The sequence below is a fragment of the Chinchilla lanigera genome, unplaced genomic scaffold (assembly GCF_000276665.1).
Source record: "Chinchilla lanigera isolate Chin_1 unplaced genomic scaffold, ChiLan1.0 scaffold00181, whole genome shotgun sequence".
Classification (NCBI taxonomy): Eukaryota; Metazoa; Chordata; class Mammalia; order Rodentia; family Chinchillidae; genus Chinchilla; species Chinchilla lanigera.
The window spans coordinates 238,429-259,058 of record NW_004955582.1 but is presented as its reverse complement, the minus strand read 5'-3'; the positions used below and the strand labels follow the sequence as shown (position 1 = coordinate 259,058).

At 40.3% G+C, this 20,630-nt stretch overlaps 1 protein-coding gene across 1 annotated transcript in view; it reads right to left on the bottom strand.

Annotated features, from left to right (window-relative positions):
* Bbs9 (Bardet-Biedl syndrome 9) overlaps positions 1 to 20,630 on the bottom strand; it is a gene marked incomplete in the record, with an annotated part of 405,589 nt that overhangs the window by 369,456 nt on the left and 15,503 nt on the right. The window contains 2 exon segments of the mRNA XM_013509769.1: positions 9,515 to 9,628; positions 19,570 to 19,634. Of these exon segments, the coding sequence (XP_013365223.1) occupies positions 9,515 to 9,628; positions 19,570 to 19,634 (179 nt within the window).

Below are 20,630 nucleotides of genomic sequence, written 5' to 3'. Positions count from 1 at the left end.
TAATAAAAAATAAACACAAATTAAAAGGGCTGGGTATGCAGCTCGGTGCTCCCTGCATTCAATTTTCAGTATAGGAAAAAAAAAAAAAAAAAAAATCTTAGAGGTTGGCTAGAATGATGGCATTGGCTAACAACTGGGCTACAAAGTGAGCACAAGGCCAGCCTAAACTACACAGTAAGACCCTGTTTCAAAAACACCAAAAAAAAAAATAATAATAAAAAATAAACACAAATTAAAAGGGCTGGGTATGCAGCTCGGTGCTCCCTGCATTCAATTTTCAGTATAGGAAAAAAAAAAAAAAAAAAAACTCTTAGAGGTTGGCTAGAATGATGGCATTGGCTAACAACAGTCCTGAAAAATACCCTTGAAAGCCTGATGTGTGTACCATCAGCCCTGCCCAGTCACTGTTACTACGGTTCATTCATTCAGCAACTACTTATTTAGCACCTCTTGTGTGCCAAGAACACACAGTGAACAAAAAACATGGTCTCTGCCTTCAGGAGGCTTTCAGGAAACTCTTCCCCTTTCTCTCAGAGCACATAGTCCCTCCCACCACCTCTCAAAGCAACCAAATAAAAGGTAATACAAAGAAGAACATGAGCTTCAGAATTAGACAGCTCTGAATGTAAATCCTCTCTATGCCTAGGTATGAGCTGAAATGAAACCCTTACTTCTCTGAGTCTCTGGTCTGAAAAATGGCAATGAACAGGGTTAAATTAAACAGCAAAACACACACAATATAATACTAGTATCTCCACATAGTTTTCTCTATAAATAAATATAAAAATTGCTGCTAGAAAATCAAACTGCAGAAGAGAGAAACATAAAACCTGCACGAGAGAAAAGCTCCTAGCCTAGAAGAAATAGAATAAACTGTACAGGAAACAAACACTTTGGCTACATAAAAACAATTTAAAAGCCAAGAACAATCTGGAAAAAGAGATATTCACATCAAATACAATGAAATTAATCTGTGCTAAGTAAATAGATCATACAATAAAAATAAAAGATTGCTTGTCCAGGATTCTACCAGAATCATCCAAATAAATGAACTGGTGAGCCCATAAGAATTTTTACGATGAACATTTGTTTTACAAATCCAGCACAGAGATGAATTTCATAGAGACTAGTTTCAAAAGACCTTCTGGAAAATATAAAACTGTGGATGAAACAAGCAAACAGATAACTAAATAACGAAATGACAGAGGACAGCAAACATAGGCGAGCAGAAAGGAAATGATGAGAAGGTGCAACTACAGGGCATAATCTCTGAAATCTGCAGGCCACCACAAAGATGTTTATGAGAATCATCAGGGGTAGATTTGGCAAAGTTTGTGAAGCTACTAACTCCAAACCCCACTTAAAGGAATACAGATATAGGGGGTGTATAGAGTCTGGAGAAAAGGAAATGCCCAGAGTACCAAAAGCTCAGCCATCACTGTATTCCCTTCCCGTCAGACATGAAAATGCTAATTTTACCATTTTGGATATTTTTCTGCCAAAAGAAAGAGCAGGCGGGGCTATAACACTATAAAAAGTAGCATCCAGGTGACCTCCAGCGATTGCCATGGGCTGAGGAGCAGATAGGCTGGAGGAGGACTTGCACTCAAAGCCCGCACACACGCAGTGGGGCTGAAGAAAGGAGGGCCAGGGGAAAGGGAAAAGTTTCTGGTGAGAGGCGGGCAGGCAGGGAAGGAATACGCAAGGCAAGGCAAGGCAGCTGGTGGGGAAGTCCTTCTGGAGAAGACCTAAGGTCTGACAGCATCTCCCCGCTTCCAGGCTACAGCTTACAGGAGGATGAGCTTCAAGCTAAAGACCCTTCAGGCAGTGTGAACGTCACAGCATACAGGCAGGAGGAACTGCAAGACAATGAACAAGACTGCAGAGGCCAGAGCCTCAGACTGCCACAGCCACCCCATCCCTTCCCACTGCCACCTCAGAAAGGTGACATGCGGAAATACTGGGCAGCATCCAGGCCTGAGACAGTATGTGAGGGAAGAAAGCAAACTCATCTCTGATCGAGGGGGAGAGAAAGCAGGGGAACTTTAACAGCATCATGAAAAAGCAGCCTGGTCCACAGAGAGCTGGCCAGGTGAAGTTTGAGGAAGGTAAAGAGATCAGCCTGGCAAATCCACAAACACAGCAAAGGAAATGGGGAAGACAATATGCAAAAGACAGATGGAGGAAAACAGAACCAAGAATCAGAAGAAAGCTGGCTGAAAACCTGCACACTACTGAGCAATATAATAGAATATGAGTAAAACAAGCACACACAGGGTGATGAGGGCAATTGGAGAACTTACACTATAGGATGAAAACAGAATCCAAGATGTGTTGCGTACTAAACCCTGGAATAACTGAGGGACAGTTTCCTAACAAATGGAACAACCGTGGGCTGTGTGACCAGTGGGTCAGAATAGCTCGAATCCACACAACATGGACAGTGAAGAGGACAGATCTGAAAGGACTGTCAAAAACTACCTACTATGGTCCGAAGGTCCCCAAATCCGTGTGCTGAAACTTAATTTCCAACATGTTGGTGTTACAAGGTGTGGCCTTTGGGGACATGATTTTGTCACAGAGCCTGCATCTGTGTGGATGGCTTAGGGCCCTGTTAAAGGACTGGAGGGAAATACCTTAGCCCTCTGCTCATCTCATTCACATGTGAGGACACCTTGAAATTGCCATGTGTGATAAACAGGCCTTCACCACATGCTGAGCTTGCCCGAACTATGACCTTGATCTTCTCAGCTTCCAGAACTACATGTACACAACAGTTCTTTATACAGTGCCCAGTATCAGGTATTGTTATGGTAGCACAGATACTACTTCATGCCAGGAAATCTCAAATTTCACAAAATCAACATTTTTATAAGCAATGTTCCAAATATGTAGATTGAAAATGGAACCTGAATGGCAAAGTGGCAAGAATAGGCAGCAATTACTGACAAAGCCCTCGCACTGTCCCACACAGGCCCGATCACAGCCTTGAAGACCTCCAAGACCAAAGGCTGTGCAATGTGATCTGGAGGCACCTACACACAGTGCAGGAAGGCTGCCCCACAGTAACACAGACCAGGATGTGACAGGTGAATACACCAACTCCCCACAATGAAAGTATTCACTCTGCACCCCAAAAACATACTAAAAAAAAAACAGAAAAAAAGAAAAAAGCTTCCTTTGAGAACATGATTGCTTTCAAAATAAAAAACATACACACTTTGTTGTGGGGAATACCGAAAGTGAGGAAGAGACGAAGTAAAAATCATGCCTTGCATCACTTCAAGGTTCAATCTATAAAGAAATTTGGGACATGCCCCCAAATGTAAAGTATCTATGCATGCCAGAACTAAAGACAGGACACATGACCTTGCCAACCATTCACTCAAATTGAATTAAAACAAATCCCTCAACACAGACCAATCCTGAGAGCAATGAACCCCCATCATGCAGCTGGACTGCAGGGCCATGTGGCCCAGGGCACAGCACCTCATGCAGGCAGGTCCAACCTGTGGCCCGCAGGCCGCTTGCCCTATTCACTTCTCTTAATGTTATAACAACAAACATAAAAACACAAGTTTTGTTACTTACATACAAGAACGATATTATACAACATCCATGTAGTCCAAGACCATTCCTCCCCCAACGCCTGCACTGGACACACCTGCAGCTGCTCAGCCCGTGCCCTCCCAAACCCACAATCCACTCTTCTAGCACCCTCCCATGTCACCACTGCTTGCCTCTCCAGCTAAAACTAAAGCAGCACCCCAGGGAGATTCTAGGAGAGAAAGGAAAACCAATGTAAGGTGGATCTTCACAACATAGGACCAAACAAAATCTACCCACTGTCTTGGGGCACTATCCCACCATTGGATTGCAGGTGGCCCCTCTACACACTGGCCCCATGCTGTTTACCTCTTCAAGCAGGTGACTGGGAACTCAAACCTGCAGATGGTAAACTCAAACTTCTGTACCAGCTGCCTTAAGTGTAGCCCAAGGAACCATGTTTTCGTTGTGTGCCTACCCCATAAAACTCCACCCAACATCGCTAGCCACAGATACAGAAACCCTGGGACCATTAAAGACTGCGAGTCACTGTCACCTTCTGAACGCTGACCCAGAGACCACTATCTCCTTCTGAGCACCACTGCTGGACAAGTAAGCCCCACAGTCACTCCCCTGGGAGCTCCTGTGCCCTTTGCCCCTTCTGTGTGGTGGCCCCATGACACTGGCTCTGGAGAGTCAGCTGCCTGCATGGACTTCCCCATGTGTGCAATCCTGCCAGCACCTGCCAAATAAAGCCCGTGTTCTAAAGCATCTCAGTCATATCTTTTTGCTTATCAGCTCCAAATCCTTGAACTCATGTCTTTTCCCTTATCAGCTCCAAATCCTCGTACTCACCACAGTTACTTATTCACCAATATCCCTGAGTGTCCAACCCTTGCTGCCACTCTTAGGAGGAGGAGGACTGACCCACTTCCTGTACCTTTCACTCAACCCAAGCTCAGTGACACTCCTGTGATGCCACTGAGCCACTGAGATGAAAAGAGACCTCACTGAGAAGGAAGGCAGACTTGCTTTACATGGACCAGAATCAACAGGTGAGGTTCAGAGCTTCTGCAAACCAGGAGGAAAGCAAGAGATAAATGAAGCAAGAGATAAAAGGATGAAGCCCAGATTCAGTGAGGCCCCAAATGATATTCATCTGCTGGGTTCTTAGTCCTGCTTCAGCAAACTCTTAGCTGCAACCAAAAGGACCCTCAGCTGACCCAAACAGAAGCACACCCAAACCTACATGGAAACAGAATTCTGGCCACTGTCGGAAGTTGAAGGGCTCTAGTTTTTTATGGTAAGATTTGTTTAAGTCTTGAACTGTGTGATACTAGGACAGCTCAAAGTGTAAATATCCCCATGGATAGTGAAGCCTATGCTCAAGGAAAATAATTTCTGAAAATAGAATAAAGAAACGAGAAATGCTGGGGAAGGATAAACATGGAAGATCCACACAGCAGTGATAATCTTCAATCAGGACTTTTTCCCATAAACCATGAATTCATTATGAGAAGGCAACAATTAAATATGGCCATGAAAGCACAAATTATGGGATGAAAAATAAAATTTTAAGGAATAAAATAGGTACATAATCCAAATAACATAATTTTTAAAGGAAAACTATTCAAGTTAATTTTTCAGTAAAGTCTTATAAAGGCATCTTCCCAGCAGATCAAGGTTTCATTCCATGTCCTCAAAGATGTCCCCCTCCTTATAAACTCTTTTCCCTGGGAGCTATGGCCTTGATTTCCCTTGCCCTTCATGCCAAACTTCACACAGCAGCCTGCCATTAGTATTTCCTTCTCTTCTCAATGGATTCCTCATCCTGGGCCACTTGAACAACTTCTCTCCTTCCAGTTAAAACTGCTATGCTGTGATCACCAATAACTCCGAAGCCCAGCTCCAAGCTTTTCTTCTCTGCGCTCCAACTGCTTAACGTGTGGTATTTCTGACTCCTCTGCTACCTCCTGAAACTCACTCTTCCCTGCCCTTCTGCGGCACCATTTGATTCACCTAATCGCTGTGTGATTCCCTCTTCCTATCTTTCCCCCTAAATTTTTCATTTTCAACAAACAGTCATGGTGCTCTTGAAGAGGAGTATACCAGTCTCCGTTAGAGATCAGCTGGGAGTTACAGCAGATAGTTTTTCCTTATTGAGGGCTTTAAATGACAGGTAAAAAAGATGATCTAGTAACCAGTATTTTTTAAAGCAAAGTAATTTTTTTAAGTGCTCTGAAGTCTGAAAAATAATCTTCTCAAGAGAACACACTATTCCAAAAGCAATGTGAATAGCTCAACTTTGGAGCAATGAAAGCTTTCTACAAAAGACCATGAAGTTCTTTATTTATGGGAAACTAAGATTACCGACCTCTGGATTAAAGTGGATAAGCAGGAAGTACTGACATAAAAATGGTAACACACTCCTCACTCAAATTCACCCCCGCCTTATATACACACATACTCACTCACTCAGCCTATAAGGAGCAGCTCTGTCCCCAGGGCTCCAGCATAATTTTGTGCATATTCATCTCTACTATGACTTATATTACATCATCACCAATCCTGATTATTTGTTTCCCCCAATACTGGGACCTGTTTGAAAACAAACTACCTTTTTTCATCTCTACTCCAAGCCACTAGCACAGTGACCAGTCACTCAACAGAGTCTTAGTGAATATGCATTAGACGAGTGGCTGGGTGGACAGATGGATGGATAGGGAGACAGACGGACAAAGGAGTAGGGAGACAGAGATGATGTAAGGAAGGACTAACAAATCAGACTTGCTGCAGACCCTGCGGTTTTTCACACACCTCCAACAAATCAACAATTCCTTTCTAGTGTCTGTTGTATACCTGAAAGATACCTGTGCATAAGGTTTATCAATCTGCCATAGCCCTATAGGGAAAAATTTTAGGTATCTGAGTATATAACTATTTATTAAAGTGTAAGATTATGAGTAAAGAAAATTCTAATTCAAGTATCTTTTAAAAACTACCTTGCCAATAGCCAGACACATAACATAGACTACATGAAGTATCCTATTTTACTAAGTTAAGCAAATACAGTTGACCTTAAACTGGTAACAGTTTTCTTTGATCCACCACTGGCTTCCTATCCAGTCAATATTAATGTTTTCCTTGTCCAAATGCTTTTTGGAAATGGCAAATTTATCTTAATTAGGTAAAATATCATATTAACAACCACTGGAAGTTCTAGTTAGCAAAATAAAACAAAAGCAAAGGTAAATCTGTCTAAATATCACTTTGTGTCTTTCATCAAACACAAGTTCAAATTACCAAACCAAATAAATCCCACAAATTTTGCTAACGTACTTTTAAATCAATTCAAATCTACTTCTTCAAAACTGATTTAGCAGCTACTCAGGAGACTGAAGCAGGAGAATCTTCGAATCAAACCTAGACTGAGTAACTGTCTAAGAAAAAATAAACCAAAATGGGTAGGAGTGTAGTTCTGTGGTAGAATGCTTGCCTAGCATGCACAAGGAACTGGGTTCAATCCCCGATACCATAAAAAAAAAAAAAAAAAACAAAAAAAAAACAGAGAACTGATTTAGTACAGCTCTGCAACTGGTTTGTCTATGCTTACACCACTGACCTCACTAAATTTTGGAAGCATCAGTCAAGAATATAAAAAGTAAAGGTAAGCTAACATTTTTAGAAAAACCCATAATTACATGTTGCCTCAAAAAAGTAGCTCAGATTAAAAAAAAAAAAATTGTTCTAAACTTCAAACACCATCCTACTCTGCAAATACACGCACGCACACACACACACACAGACACACACACACACACACACACACACCGCCACAAATATTGAACTTTAAATTTCTTTTTGGACTTACAAACCAAAGTACTAACCAATAAAGTGAAAATGAAACCAATATATGACCTGAAGTTACAAAATTGATACACTTCATAATCTATGAAGAAACAAAGTTATAGACCTAATCTTAGCAAAACCAAGCTACACTTCTTTCTGATAGGAAAGTTGTTTTCTGAGTTGTGATGAGGTAAATTCACTGCCATCCACCATGGGGAGGCAGTGCAGCGTGGTGAACACCACAAGCTTCAGGACACAGTTAGAATCCCCCAGCACTCACTGAGTGTATTATGAGCAAGCTCTTGAACCTGTAAGGCACTCAGAAGATTGCCTGGGACAGACAAAGCCTTTGGCAGACACGGGCTGTAGCAGGCCTTTAGAATCTGTACCTTTGCATCACCTGAAATATTATAAGAAGGTGATATTCTAAGAAGGTCCAATTCCAGACTTACTACAGCTGTAATCTCCATTTTTATCATGGCCATCCTATGCTTCAACTGCAAATTAAAGTTTGAGAAGCACAACTAGCAGTCACCTTTTACTCTATATTCTACAAGAAGGTAGCTAGTATAAAAACTGCTCCGTTACTTATCTGCAACATAAAGGAGTTACATTTATTTCTAGTAAAAGCAAAGCATTATGTTTTTCCCTTTTTTTTAAGGAGTAGTGAACAAAAAATAACAAAGACAAAGACAAAGACAAAAACAACAACAACACAAAAACTATAAAAATGATACAGAATTTCAAAACAAGATGATAGGAAATCAACAATGGTTGCTGTATTATTTATTGGTATCTTCAAAGTAGTTGCTCAGATTACCAGATATAGGTATGCAAGGTTGATCAAACAACTAAACATTAACTGTTCCTTTCAATAAACCAATAGAAATTGGTGGTACAATTAGCTATTTTGTGTATATATATATATTTTTTTTTCCTTTCTTTCTTTCTTTCTTTTCTCCTTCCCCTCATCCCAGTTGCTCTTTCCTATTGAGCAGTTTCTTTCCCTTTCACAATATCTATTGTACCTTTCAGATGTGAGATGAAAATCCTCTATTAGTGATTCCTACTCTGTCTTATTGAAAGGCAGCACTGGGCCACAAAGCTGTAGAGGACTGCCACCTAGCGGTGGGTTTTCTGATGCACATACAAAACCAATAGCCTGCCGCCTTCCGTTTTAAAACATATTTGTTTAAAATAGTACGGGGTTTTGTTTTTGCTGAATTCCTCTCTTTAAGTCTTAAGTTTCTCTTTTAACACTCATATTAACTGTAGGGAAGTTTTCAAATTAAAATAATGACCAATTAAACACTTTAAAGACATCAGGGTTAAAAAATGAATTCTTCTGAAATACATGGAACTCAAGGGTAAGTTTTACTTTCCTCTTCCCAAGTTCTGTACTTTCCACAAGCTTTCATATTAAGAAAAAATATTTTACAGCCATCTGACTTAGTAACTCAACTTCTACATTCTACCCTAAGGAAATAATCAGAAACGTAGACAAAAGTTCTTGTACAAAGATGTTCACTTTAAGAAAGCTTAATCTTATAGCTTCATAATAGCCCCCTGAATTTACACATCAAAGCTTATTCTTCTCTGTCACTTAGTTAGTCACCTCTAATTTTTCCACACTACAAATAAATACATTTATGAATAGAAAAAAGAAGGGAGTATAGGAAGAGGAGGAAAATAAACACTGTATATGGCAACTCACGTGATTTCTCCACATTTTGGATTACTGAATATACACTCCCCTGAGCTAGATTACACCACCCAAGAACATTTTTGTGGCTAACAGCCAACCTGCTTTATAAGAGCCCTGTATCCTTTTAAATGGCCACAAGCAGTGTATGAGGATGCTCAGCTTCAGTCAGCTGATGTGGAATAGACACGAGCTGCAGAAAGGCTTTAGAAATGCTCTGCCGGCCACACAGGACAGCGGGTTAGATGAAACAAACACATCTATTGTATAGAGTTTCCTTTTTATTATTCTGATCCTTTGGATACAAAATTCTCAATGAAATATCTTATTTTCCTGTGACTGAAACCACATAATCTTCCACCTCTACACCACTGAATCCTCTATATTTGTCACTGGAAGTAGCATGCTCATGATTACCTTTTACACCACCAAATGGCCCGTAGGTCATATTGCAGGCTGTTCTCTGAAGATGATGCTTGTACATCAATTTCATCTGGTACTGGTTCCCATGTTCTACGTTACCCAAAGTTCCTAAGAAGAAAAAATAAAAGGAGTACTTTGAATGCATTTACATTATTAAAACATTAACTTCTCATTTTCTGTATCAATTCTTCTTTTTTCTGTTTTTTTTCTTTTTGAGACAGGGTTTTATTATGCAGTTCAGGCTGGCCATGAACTCATTTTACTGTACTCCAAGCTGGCCTCAAACTTGCAACGATACTCCTGCCTCAGCCTCCCAAGTGCTGAGATTACAGGCATGCACCACCATCCCCAGCCATGTATCAATTCTAAGTAATGCAATTTTAGTGAAATTTAAACAAAGCACTAAAACATTATTAACAATTAGCACAATGAAAACACAGAAAGCCAGAAAGGCTGAAATCATTTAATCTCAGCTAGATGACACGCTTAGATGAAATACTACTCCAGGAAATACTTTAGTATCTACTGTTAGACATGTCTGGGTAAAGTGTAATTACTCAAATAAAAACAAACACTTTTGCTTCAGTTTTGAAATAAATCAAATTAAGTTCCTTGCATTTATAAACAATAACAGCAAAGAAATGACTCAAAGTGTCTAAAAAAAAAAAACAACCCAGCACTTTAAAGCAATTAATTTTCCTGCCTCAACTCTCAAAATAGTCAATCCCCTAATACATTACATCATAATCTAGGGAAGAGATCTCATAAGCTTCCCTCGGCAAGTAAGCAGGACATGTTTAAAGTCAGCCAAGAAGAATCTCCTTTAAAACATAACAAAAATATTCTCTGTATTTAATAGATCATATTGCCACAATCGCTTTCCAGTTCTTTTTAGCATAGAAAAGATTCTTTACCTACATTTACTCTCTGGTGTTAGGCTTCTGAGAATACCTAGACCTAGAGAACAGTACTCAGGCAAGAGATAAGGACGAAAAGAAGTGTCAGAACCCAGGCATGGTGGTGTTTGCATGTAATCCCAGCACTCTGGCAGGTTGAGGCAGGAGTACCACAAGTTCGAGTCCAGCCTGGGAAATTTAACCATTTATTAAAGCTCTGTCTCCAAATTTTTAAAAACCACCTTTTTAAAAATGAAAAGAGGCTGGGGATGTAGCTTATTGCAAAGCTTCTAAGTTTAATCCCCAATACCACAAGGAGAAAAAAAAAAAAAAAAACAATGTTGGAAAGGAAAAAGACTCAAGAAGCAACTTTTGGCATAAAAAAGCAGCTTCACTATTTATTCATCCAAAACACTACGGTCAAATAAAATTTTAAATTGTCCTAATATAAAGTAGTCCTCAAACTGAGTGTATTCAATCATTAAAGCAATCTAAATACAAATGTATTTAGAGAACTCCATATTTGGAGTTCTGAAGGTTTTGTTCTTTATGTTTTATTTTGTTTATTCCCAAAAAGATTTATCAATGTATACTGAGATTGTAAGAATATACTTTATCTTCAATTTATAATGCAGGTATCTTAAATTCAAAAAACAACTTTTTAAGAAGTAGTCCCCCAGATCACACAATTTACAGTACTCAAACCAGGTCTTCAGAGCCAGGCACTACATATCCCCATGCCTAATATTCCTCCATTTAGCAGCTTTCTGGGAACTGTGTCTTCCCCCAGTAAGGATTACACTGTCCTGAGGTTCTGTTAACGAAAGTTCCCAAAAGAAAGTAACACCAAGAATACAGTGCTTGCAAAGAAAAAAAAAAAAAAAAAAAAAAAAAAAAAAAAAACCCACTTCAAACCAGGTGCAGGAACAGCACACCCTGTAATCCCAGCTACTCAGAAGTTGAAGCGAGAGGATCACCTGAACCCAGTAGTTTGAAGTTAGCCTAAGCAACACAGCGAGACCTTGTCTGACAGAGACTGCCTTGCGGCAGCATTCAACAACCTTTAACATTAATCAATTGGCTTTCTATATTAATTTATGAGACTGTCCCAGGACTAAGTGACTTGCCTAATGAGCCAGCAGCTGGCATGCAGAAACAGAACTCTCCACACCAACAGTCAGGGTAGAGGCCTGTAGTGGCCTGTGACACTGTGACATCTCTGAAGGCAAGATAACACCACAGCTGAGGACACTGACTCCCCCTTAGATTTCTAGTGCAGTAACTGAAAACTTTAGAGATAAAACAGTCCTCTCATTAAGCAAGGATTTACTGCTTGGAATGTCTTTTTTCCATTTGCACAAGGCCTTGCTCACTATGATGCTTTTCACCTCAGCTATTCCCTGCATTTCTCTGCACGCCCTCTGATGCAGACCCAAAAAGTAGTTCCAATTCAGAGAAGTCGGGGTCTTAGCCACAAGAGCACTGACGTTCACAGATCCCTATATACCATATAGCTTTTGGCTACTGTCTTTTATCCTTTCCTGTAAACTCACCCAGGGCATTAGAAGGCTGGCCAGCTCCCAATACTTGTCTCAAGTGGGGTGCGGGAGATTATGCTCTTTCCACTAAGGGATCCCAAAGTATGTCACCCCTAGAACAGTCTTCTTTGGCAAATGCAGTATTTTGAGCTAAAGACCATTGAAAAATAGCAAGCAAAGCTCTAAAAAGAAGGTACAAGTTTCATTTTGCAAATGACATTTATAAAAGAAATTTCTATTTATAAAGACATCTCCCTATCCTAAACCAGGAAGAGGAGGACTCTGAGGCAGACAAGAAGTGTTTGGCTCCTTCCTTTTTTCTCCTCTAATGCAAGAAGGGGCAGGATCGGGCCAATGGCCATCTCGCGCCTCTCCCTCCCTTCCCTTTGCTCCCCCCTCCAAGGTGGACTGGGACAACTAGCCTCAGTGTCCTCCTGGTTATATAGCAGCCACGCTCCTCCTGGCTGCTCCCACAGGGGTGCACTTGGCTGTCAGCTGTAGTGCCCTCTTCTGCTCCAGAAGTTCCGAGCACTGCCAGCTCTTTGCAGAAGTGACAGAGACACTGACTCCTAACATGGCCAAGATGGGTGGGGTATCAGAACCCATTATTAACAACCCCACCACCCTCAAACCCCAACAGAGTAGCCACCATGACAGCTGTTCCTTGAACACCCAGTTCCTGCTCCAGGAGATGTTTTCCCTGACTGCAGCAGGCTCCAATTTAAATTCAGAAGTAGAACTGGGTTTGGGTCCATCAGCAGGCTTGGGTCAGGCTGGCCTTTAGACCAGCAAGGACCAATCAGCAGGCGCATATATGGACCACTCAAAGGCCTGCTGTGGCTTCAAAAACAGCAGCCCTCACCCTCCTCAAGTTGGTCTAGGAGGGCTCCTCTGGTGCACGGACCTCTGTCCTGCAGCATAGGCTCTGTTCAAACAAAGACTCGCTCTGGTGGTCCTGTATACCTGCTTGTGACCTGTTTCTCAGGTAGTGTGGTCTCAGAAGGTCCTTTAAATCTCCTTGGGATTCATATCATGAGTAGTGTGGACAAAGTGGTTGCCTCAAAAGAAAGAGCTGTAAATACTAAGGGCTGTTAGCCCTGAACAGCTCCAGAGACCTGCAGCTGATGAAGAACAACCACTGAGACCAGCATCTGGTAGACCTAATTGACAATCCAGCACCAACCAACATGGAACAGAGGCAGCTTGCAACAGCTGACACCGACAACCACGAGTATCCAAAATGTCAACCTGCATTAACCTGTGTCAACCTTTGGCATCAGGACTGATAGAAGAGCTGTGTTTTTCCCAATTCATGATTTCTATCTGAATTGAGCAAAAGAACCCTTAACTGCTTGACAACATTTTAATTCATCAATGAAGAAAACCATGACTTAAATGTACATAATAAACTTTACCATACAACCCTTATTTACCATACTTTTCCTGGTCATCTTTACAGCCCAGAAGCCCAAAATACATTTCCTTTACTTAGCCTATAATGGTATTGAAGCCCAAGTGCTATGCACCCCATTGTGTTAGTCACACTGAAGGATCCCATGTATACAGCTGCAACATGCATGTCAATAAATTTTTGTTTTTCTCGTGAATATATCTTTGACCAATCTATAGGGCCACTGAGGATATAGCTCAGTGGTACTATACTCGTTTAGCATGCATGGGGAACTATATTCAATCCCCATGATACAAAAATATTAGTGTATAAAGTATAAAGTCCCAGCTGAAGAACCTAAGATAGAAAAAGGAAAAGAAAAGATCTTTTCCTTCCCTATGCCTTTTTCTGCCTGGCCTTCTCCCCTCCCATAGAATGGGGACAGTTATATTTAATTAAAACTAAATCTGGCCTGAAAATGTCTCTATATCTGAGTTCCTATGAAATAAAGTACAAACTAACCTAACACAAACAAACTGATGGTCCTACTGAAGAGCAGCCTTTACCACTCACAGTAGCCAGGTTTCAGCCACTCACAGAGGGCAGCTGACCACACTCACACAAGGCAGACATGAGCTGTGCCCATCAAGCTGTTCTGGCATCACTTCTACTTCTATGCTCACAAATGCTGCCTGTTCACAATGCACAGGGGACCTCTTTCAACTTCTGCTTCTAACAACAACCCAGATCCCAAAGCATTCTTTGCTTAAGTGGCCTGTTTAACTTAACCTGTCTAAAGTTTTCTTTCAACAGTTGAAAGTGGAAAAATTAACAGAGAGGAGTTCAAGGCCTGCCTGGAATACACAGAGAGACCCTGCCTTTAAAAAAAAATGGGATGATACTGCCTGTTCACGCATAGGCAGAACCAATACAGTTAAAATGGCCATACTTCCAAATTAATATAAAGATTCCACACAATCTCAATCAAAATACCAACAGCATTCTTCACAGGACTGGAGAACTCAATCCTAAAACTCAATCCTAAAATTCATATGAAATCAGAAAAGACCCAGAATAGTAAAAGGTAACAAGAGCAATGCACAATGCATCACAATGTCAGACTTGAAATTATATTACAAAGCCACTGTAATAAAAAGAGCATGGTGCTGGCACAAAAACAGACATAAGAGTCAATGGAACAGAGTAGACGATACAGAAATAACACCAAGAGCACTTAACTATTTAAGCCACTAACATACAATTGGAGGAAAGATAGCCTCTTCAATAAACACTGTTGGGAAAGAAGACTGAGTGTCTCACCATGTACTAAACTAAAATCAAAATGGAGCAAAGAACTAAACCTTAAAACAGGTTGGTTTCACTTAAGATGACAGAAGATAAAATAGTTAAAACTCTTGAAGTCATAAGCATAGTCAAGGACTTTCTGAACAGAATCCCAATGGGATAAGATCTAATACTGAGAATCAAGAAATGGATCATATAAAATTAAAAAATTATTTCCAGCGGAAGTTCTTACAACCAATAGTGTAAAAAGATAACCTATAGAGTGGGAAAAAAGACTTTTGCCAGCTATTCCTCAGACAAAAGACTCATACCTAGAATATATAAAGAACTCAAAAAACTTTGATCCCCCAAACAAAAGACCCAATCAAAAAATGGGCAAGTGAAATAGATTCTTCAGAGATAAAGTATAACTGGCTAATAAATACATGAAGAAATGCTGCCACTGTACATTAAAGAAATGTAATTTTTTTTTTTTTTTGGTCTTTTTGAGAAGGGATCTCACTATGCACTTCAGGCTGGTCTTAAACTCTCTTTGTAGCCCAGATTGGCCTCAAACTCACAACAATCCTCCTGCCTCAGCCTCCCAAGTGCTGGGACAACAGGCCTGTGCTACCACACCCAGCTCAAGAAATGTAAATTAAAACAACACTGAGATACCATCTTACTACAGAAAGAATGGCCATCATCAAGAAAATCAAATAATAATAAATATTAATGATGCTTTGGGGGAAAAGAGAACCTTTCTATACTGTTGGTGGAAATGTAAACTGTACAACCATTACGGAGATTCCTCAAAAAAAAAGAACTAGAAATTCCATTAGACCCAGCTATTCCCCTTCTGGATATCTTCCTGAAGAGTCAAAGACATCATATTATAGGGCTACATGCATACCCATGTTTATAGCATCATAATTCATAATAGCTAAATTTTGGAAGCAGCCTATATGTCCATTTGCAGAAAAATGGATAAAGAAAATGTGGTATTTATACAACATAGAGTACTATTATGCTATTAATAAAGATAAACCTGAGACATCTTTAGGAAAATAGATGTAACTTCAGACCATAATACAGTATTAAGTGAAATAAATCAGACATACAAGCTTAAATATAAGTAAATAAAATACAGATAACAGAAAGTAGGGAGACAGACCTTTCCAAAACAGGAAATGCATCAAGAGATGGAGAGAGAGAAGAGGGAAGGAAAGAAAAAGGGATGAAAAAAGAAATTAAGACATGTTATGTACATGGACCAACTCCACACAAGAAATGTACATCACATACTGCAAATATGTACTAACAAAAAAAAAAACTTAATGTGACTTTAGAGAACAAAGATAGCTTATTTTCCTGAGATAACTACTTCAGAATAAAGGTAGTATTTGAGAATCTAAAATTTCTGATCATTTATTAAAAGTATTAGTGATATAATATTAAAATCAGTTACATATCTGAAAAGAGAAAACTTCCATAGATTTTGCCCACAGTTATACAAATTGACTATAGTAAGTGTATATGATGTCTATATATGACTAAATATCATTTTATCAATTCAAAAGTAAATGAATATTAGAACATTTATGCTACTGACCTTATTTTAATAAGAAAATTTTACTTAGGAGGCTACTTAGGATAAGATACAATACCACAAAAAAAAACTCCAAATGTCTCCTTACAACCATTTCAATGTAATTTTAGATAACTGCTAAACAATATAAAGACGTTCAATGAACTCAAAGCCATTAGTCACTGTGCTAACTAAATTAGATTACATAACCCATCAAAAGTAAAGATCTGTATTTTGTCCTTTTCTTGGCAACCATTAAAATTCCATAAAGAAGTCAGATGCTCAGTAAATATCTGTCGTGAAATATACAATGTTTGGAAAAAACTATTTAAGAGAAAATAATCCTTACAGCTTACATGTAATCTGTATAGTGTCTATGGTGTCTCGGCTTCCTTCCCCAGTAAGTGATTACAGAATCATTACAGACTCCATGGATGCTCGCGCTCTACCAGAGCACAGTGAGGCAGCGCTTTCAAGCCAGTGAGGCCCTGCAGCTTCTCTGTACTAAGCTAATACCCACCAAAGGCAGTCACTCTACTGACCAAGGGTTGTTGGCTATGTCCAAACACTGCTTCAGACATCTCCTCTAGTGCACCTCAATTCATTTTCAGAAGCACACAGACTATAAAAGAAAACACAAAAACACTGTATCTGGGAGAGGAAAGCTGGGGGAAAGGATGTCAAGCTCAGCTGACACTTCTATCTGCTGACACCAGTGCTATCACTGACACTAGAGCTGTTTGTGCTTCCCGTTACAGGGAAAGCCAGGAAAAGTTCAGTCTGGAACCTCAAAGCATACTCAAGAGAACAAAAACATTAATATCCCATATTTCTCAATTTAAACCAAGCCAGGACAAACATATAAACTCTCAGCCTACAAGTAATATTAAAGGCTGAAGAAATGAGAGATGAGGGAAGTGAGGTGGGACCTAAGGGAATGCAGCTTTTAGGCAACTTCTGGTCACCAGAGAATACAAAGCTTTTAAATTAACATACAATAAAAGAACAATAAAATCATTCCCAGGGTCAACAACCTCCATTTGGAACATTTATTTAGAGGTAAATACTAATGCCCCATAAAGAAACTGTGACTAGACAAACCAGTGTCTTTCAGGTGGTTTTAGCTAGGTTTTTGTTTTTGTTTTTTTTTTTTTTTAGTACCAGGAATCGAACTCATGACCTCAAGCTTGCCAGGCAAGCACTGATGCCACTGAGCTACATCCCTGGCCCTGGTGGTTTTAGAATATATATATTTTATCACTACTGCATACCCAAAGCCCCAGCGGTACTCTAAAGGCCTCAGTCTTTCTGGCCATAATTCTTATGAGACCAGAAAGGGCCAAGAGCCTGAGCTAATTTGCTATTCCTAAGATGTCCCTCCTCCAAGGCTCTGCATAGCACCCCCACGGGGCTTCCAGAAGAGACTCATTCCCCAAGAGGTACTCAGGATATCTGTGGGCAAGTTCTCCTCCAGGGCCTGAGTAACTCAGTAAAATATCACTTGCTCCTAGGGAGGCTGCAGCAGGAAGATCACCCTGTGTTCTAGGTCAGCCTGGGCAACTTGGCAAAACCCTATCTCAGTGTAAAAAATAAAATAAAATTTTAAAAAGTTGGCAAAGTAGCTGAGGGCTAGCGTGCACAAGGCCCTGGACTCTGTCCTCAGCACTGGGAAGGGAAAAAAAAAAAAAAAAAAGCCACTCGCAGTTAACGTGCTTATGGTCAAAACTTGAAGATCTAGATGCATGAATAAAGTGACCTATATAGCATCTTCTCCATTTATTCTGGAATATAAATATGTGCCCCACCAGTAGGAGGAGCAACATCTTCTGCCATGAAACCAGCAAGACTGCACTCCATCAGCCTCAGATATACAGCAGCAAACAAAGAGACAATGGCAATGAGCAAGAGAAGGAAACAGCACACATGAGGTAAAGAGGATACAGAGCCACTGCCCACTGTCTCAGTACTACCCAGAAATCCATCATACATCCATTCAATAAGCATGTACCAGATGTCTACACTATACCATGTGCCTGGCCACCAGGCCCACCTTAGAGAACCAGCAGCTCTTTACCCCAAGGAGACAGCCCAAGAATAGCCAGCTTAGTGATGGCACATACAAATTACCACTCAAAAATTACAAAGAAGGTCCAAACCCAGAGAGTAAGACAAATTCAAATCCTAGAAACTAATACTTAAAGAAAACTCCAAAAGAATGCATAAGGGTTTATGTACATGGAGTAGCCCTGTAGAAGCTTAGCTTTATCATAACTATAATAAAAGTCCCCAAAATTGACATCCACATGTGGCAGATTAGGGCACAGCAGGTTGGCTGAAAACATGGTGCAGGACGGGTCACCCGAGCCAGACCAGATGCTGATCAATAAAATGTGACCTGCAACCACAGCCAGGATGCATGGGCAGAGCAACTTCCAGTGGACCCTAGATCTGGGAAGACATAAAGACAGTGGCCACTGACTTCACTGCCACTCAGTCTTGCGGTCTGACTGCCCTCCTATTTCTGCAGTGGCTCATCCTGCTTGTAGAATATATTGTTTCTTGCTCTTGTCTTCACTCTTTCCTTTCTTCCTTTCTTCTCTTTTCTTTTCCCTTTTCTTCTTTACTTTAAATAAAATTTGCATTTACCTGGTTAGTGGCTGTCTAGGCCAATACTTTGGGCTGGAGAGAAAGAGCCTGGAATCCCTGGACATGCTGGCATCCAGCAAGACATAAAAATAACTCTCATTTGAACTAAAACATATACTGAAATTAAAAAGTTGAAGTTATCTCTTAATTTCAATAAGTGTTAAAATGCTGAACCCAAATGCTGCCCTACAGAAGCATGTCAGACAATGAAACCTGCTTAAGCTGCCTAAGTGGCTTGCAGTCTAGGTGAGCCAAGACAATTTAAAGCCAAAAAACTGGAACCCACAGGAGAAAACACCTGAGGTTTACCAAGAAAGTACACCTCAGCCACTGTGACTCAGCCACTGTGACCTCAGCATAATGAATTTTGCTGTTATTACTGAACATTTCTCAAGACTCAAGAGTCTAGGACCACAGAAGGAGGCTCTACTAGTTCTAGGCAATTCTGGACACAGTTCCTGAATGGAAGGGAACAGAAGGAACCACCTGCTAGAAATAAAAGTACACAGAGAAATGGGAGACAAGAAAATACAATACTTAAATATCTGAAAAAATAACAAATCATGGAAAATGCTAACAAAGACAAGAAAACCACCCAATGACTGTTTTGAACTCTTCCTCAAATCAAAACTAGGGAATATTTACTTTGTATTAAGAAGCCCTGTTTGTAATATAAATTTCACATTAGGAAGGCAAATGTTTCTTACCTGAGACAAAGTAGACACAAAGTTGTCTTGAATGCAACACAGCCAAATGAAGCATTTCAGTACCTCTGAAAAAGAAAGTTTTCAAAGGTTTTAAACATTAATTTCAGATACCAAAAAATTACAAAGTAATTTCAAGAATATCTCACAACTACAACCACTGTAAGTAAGCAAAACAATTGATTAGATAAAACTATAAGCTGAAAAATAAAGTTAACAACAACTAGACAACCTCACAATCCCACAAGCTCAGTACTCTGTTTGCCAGGTATGGTGGCACTTGCCTGCAACTCCAGCTACTCAGGAAGATAGGACAGGAGGACCCCAAGTTTGAGACCAGCCTGGGAAACTCAGTGGGACTCTGTCAAGCAAGGAAAGGCAAGAAGAAGGAAAGGGGGAGGGAGAGAGAGAGAGAGAGAGAGGAAGGAAAAAAATACACTGCCTCCAGGAGCTGCCTTCATCTTTAAACAATGGGGCCTCCAAGAGAGAGTAAGCCCAGAGTCACCTTTTGGAGGACCCGGAGGACCATCCCACAGTAAAAAGTAAAGAGCTCCAGGATGGTCTGCCTTAGTAATTCACCTGTCACTCTGGGCAGGTCACGTAACCTCCCTGAGCCTGTTGAAAACAAGATATTTCAATTAAATGAAACACAATCATGTAAGCACCTCCTAACGTACGAAGCACTACCAATGCTCATCATTATTAAGAAAGGCATGTAACACTTCCAAATTTGAAATATTATTAAAATACTGAGAACATGCAGTAAACTCCCAATATCCCTGCTATACTTCCAAGTCCATGTCAAGTGATCTCCAGAGAGCAACAGGGCACAGGCTACAAGCCCTAAACTCACAGTCTTCAAGAGTCAAACTGATGGATGTTATGACTACAGGACGGGAACAGCTGTGATTAACGGGAGGCTGGGCCAGACTTCAGGAGGTGGCTACTACTTGATTCTGAGCTTGTGACCATAGCTCTACACTCATCAAGAAAAGTCACAAAGCAGGGATTTTGTGTGAAACCTCTGGTTCTGAAATGCTGGCAGCTTTTTAAATTTAAAACAC